The sequence below is a fragment of the Mandrillus leucophaeus genome, unplaced genomic scaffold, assembly GCF_000951045.1.
Source record: "Mandrillus leucophaeus isolate KB7577 unplaced genomic scaffold, Mleu.le_1.0 Scaffold11, whole genome shotgun sequence".
Taxonomy (NCBI): Eukaryota; Metazoa; Chordata; class Mammalia; order Primates; family Cercopithecidae; genus Mandrillus; species Mandrillus leucophaeus.
Genome location: NW_012099209.1, coordinates 1,334,543 through 1,337,452, shown reverse-complemented (window position 1 = coordinate 1,337,452; position 2,910 = coordinate 1,334,543). Strand labels below are relative to the sequence as shown.

Sequence of the window (2,910 nt, the reverse complement as noted above, 5' to 3'; positions counted from 1 at the left end):
TTTTTTTTTTTTTTTTTTGAGACAGAGTCTTGCTCTGTCACCCAGGCTGGAGTGCAGTGGCGCTATCTTGGTTCACTGCAGCCTACCACCTCTCGGGTTCAAGCGATTCTCCCACCTCAGCTTCCCGAGTAGCCGGAATTACAGGTGCGCACCACCACAGCCAGCTAATTTTTGTATTTTTAGTAGAGGCGGGGTTTCGCCATGTTGGCCAGGCTGGTCTCGAACTCCTAACCTCAAATGATCCACCCACTTTGGCCTCCCAAAGTGCTGGGAGGCCAGGAATTTGAGACCAGCTTGGGTAATATAGCAAGACCTTCCCTGTACAAAAAGAAAAAAATAATAATTAGCTAGCTGTGGTGGTGCATGCCTGTAGTTCCATATACTTGAGAGGCTGAGGCAAGAGGATCTCTTGAGCCCAGGAGGTCGAGGCTGCAGTGAGCCATGATCATGCTTATGAATAACCACTGCGCTCTAGTTTGGGCAACATAGTGAGACCCCATCTCTAATAATAATAATAGCAGATGATAATGAGTGCTGAGAAGGAAAGAAGAGAGATGGGATAGAGAGGGGATAGGACTTTGGGATTTCTCCTGCGTAGGAGGGTTGTGAGTGAGGAGGAAGGTGATCTGATTTAGGTTTTTAATGACCACCTCTAGCCACTGTGCTGAAAAGGGGACAGGAGGGAAGGCGGCAGGAAGGGAAGGCGTCCACTTTCATTATACTGGTGGGAGCTGAGTGAGGATGGAAGCTCTCAGAGCCTCCGTTTCCTCCTCAATCAGTCTCACCTCTTGGGGTCGCTGTTTGTACCATCAATAACAGCACGTGAAACTCAGTTTCCTCATCTCTTAAAGAAGCTTGTGGTCTGTAAAATAATGGAAGCCAGGTGTGTAGCAAGTATCTGCACGTAGTAGCTGCTTCCTGAGTTTTGGGTGTTTGAGTGGACTCATGTATATAGATGGCTTATAGGGGAAAGAGAATAGATGGTGGATGGATGGAAGGAAGGAGGGATGGATGGATGGATGGATGGATGAGGGGTAGATGGATAGTGAATGGGAGATGGATGACCAGTGGATGGGTGGGTGAGGGATAGATAGGATAGCGGAGGGTGTTTAAATGAATGGATGGATGGGTTAATAGCACATGGTTAAATGAATGGAAGGCTGTATATGAGTGCTGGTCGAATAATCAATGAATATGGATGGTAAATGGATGGTGGACACTGACTTGGAAAAATGGATGGGTGGATGGATGGAGCATAGATAAATGGATAGATATCAGATAGGTGGATGGTGGATATCTAAATGATTGTATGGATGGATGAATGGATGGGGCTGATGGATAGATAGATAAGTGGATGGATGAATGAATTGATAAGTGGATGGATGAATGAATGAGTGGATGGATGACTGGGTTGATGGATGGATAAGTGGATGGATAGATGGATGGATAAGTGGGTGGGTGGATGGATGGATGGATGGATAAGTGGATGGATAGATGGATGGATAAGTGGGTGGATGGATGGATGGATGGATAAGTGGATGGATAGATGGATGGATAAGTGGGTGGGTGGATGGATGGATGGATGAATAAGTGAATGGATAGATGGATGGATAGATGGATGGATAAGTGGGTGGGTGGATGGATGGATGGATGGATGGATAAGTGGATGGATGGGTGAACGGAAGGATGGATGGATGGATGGATGGATGGATGGATACATGGATGGATGGGTGAATGGGCGGATGTATGGATGGGTGGATGAATGGATGAGTGGACAGATGGATGAATGGGTGGATAAATGGATGAATGGATAAATGGGTGGACAGATGGATGGATGGGCTGATGGATGGATGAGTTGATGGATGAATGGATGGATAGATGGAGAGTGGATAAGTAAATGGATATAAATGGGTGGGTGAGTAGATGGATGATGGTTGGGTACTCAGATTTTGGGTCCCTGAAAGCTGGGTTCTTGTCTCATTTAAGCTGCTCTCCCTCCCTGTCCTCACTGACCTCCCACCACCAGCTCCACTTCCTGAACCCTTTATCTTCCTGCTTCCCTTCATTCCAGGTCGGACTGGTTTCTCTATGACTGCCGCCTCCTCAGACACGTGGCCCTTGGCCTTTTCTGCTGTGGGATCTCTGTCTACTTAGCAGGTGTGTGCTGAAATAGAACGTGGGGCATAGGATCCGGGGTTGGGTAGAGAGCAGCAATGGTCCCCTAACTGGGATCAACTCCGCAGACAGTCTCCTTGAGTTCAGCTCCAGGCTCTGACACTTCCTTGCTTTGGTGCCTTGGGCAAATTCTCTCTGTGCCTTGATTTCCTCATCAGTACAATGGGAATAACTGTCTTTACCTCACAGAACCACTTGAGGAGATTCTGAGATTTAATCCTCATGAAAGCCCATGGGACCAGGAATAGTGGCTCACATCTATATCCCAGCAATTTGGGACACTTAGGCTTGGTGTGGTGGTACACACCTGTAGTCCCAGCTACTCAGGAGGCTAAGGTGGGAGGATCACCTAAGCCCAGAAGGTTGAGGCTGCAGTGAGCCATGATTGCACCACTGCATCGCACTCCAGCCTGGGTGATACAGCGAGACCCTGTCTCATTAAAAAAAAAAAAAAAAAAAAAGCCCGTGGATGGCATCTGACTCCAGTAGGGACTCCACAAATGCTAATTGTCATCAGAACACTTCTGATTCATCAGTTTTATACATTTGTTTGAACAAAAATTTTCATGGCCTGGGTGGTGTCTAAAGATAGCATTTTGGCCAGGCGCAGTGGCTCACGCCTATAATCCCAGCACTCTGAAGGCCTGAGGCCAGTGGATCACCTGAGGTCAGGAGTTCGAGACCAGCCTGGCCAACATGGTGAAACCCCGTCTCTACTAAAAATACAAAAAAATT

At 47.4% G+C, this 2,910-nt stretch overlaps 1 protein-coding gene across 1 annotated transcript in view; it reads left to right on the top strand.

Moving 5' to 3' along the window:
* TMEM221 (transmembrane protein 221) overlaps positions 1-2,910 on the top strand; it is a 12,795-nt gene that overhangs the window by 1,474 nt on the left and 8,411 nt on the right. Inside the window, exon 2 of the mRNA XM_011991129.1 lies at positions 2,065-2,157. Coding sequence (XP_011846519.1) covers positions 2,065-2,157 — 93 coding nt within the window. The remainder of the gene's footprint in view (positions 1-2,064; positions 2,158-2,910) is intronic.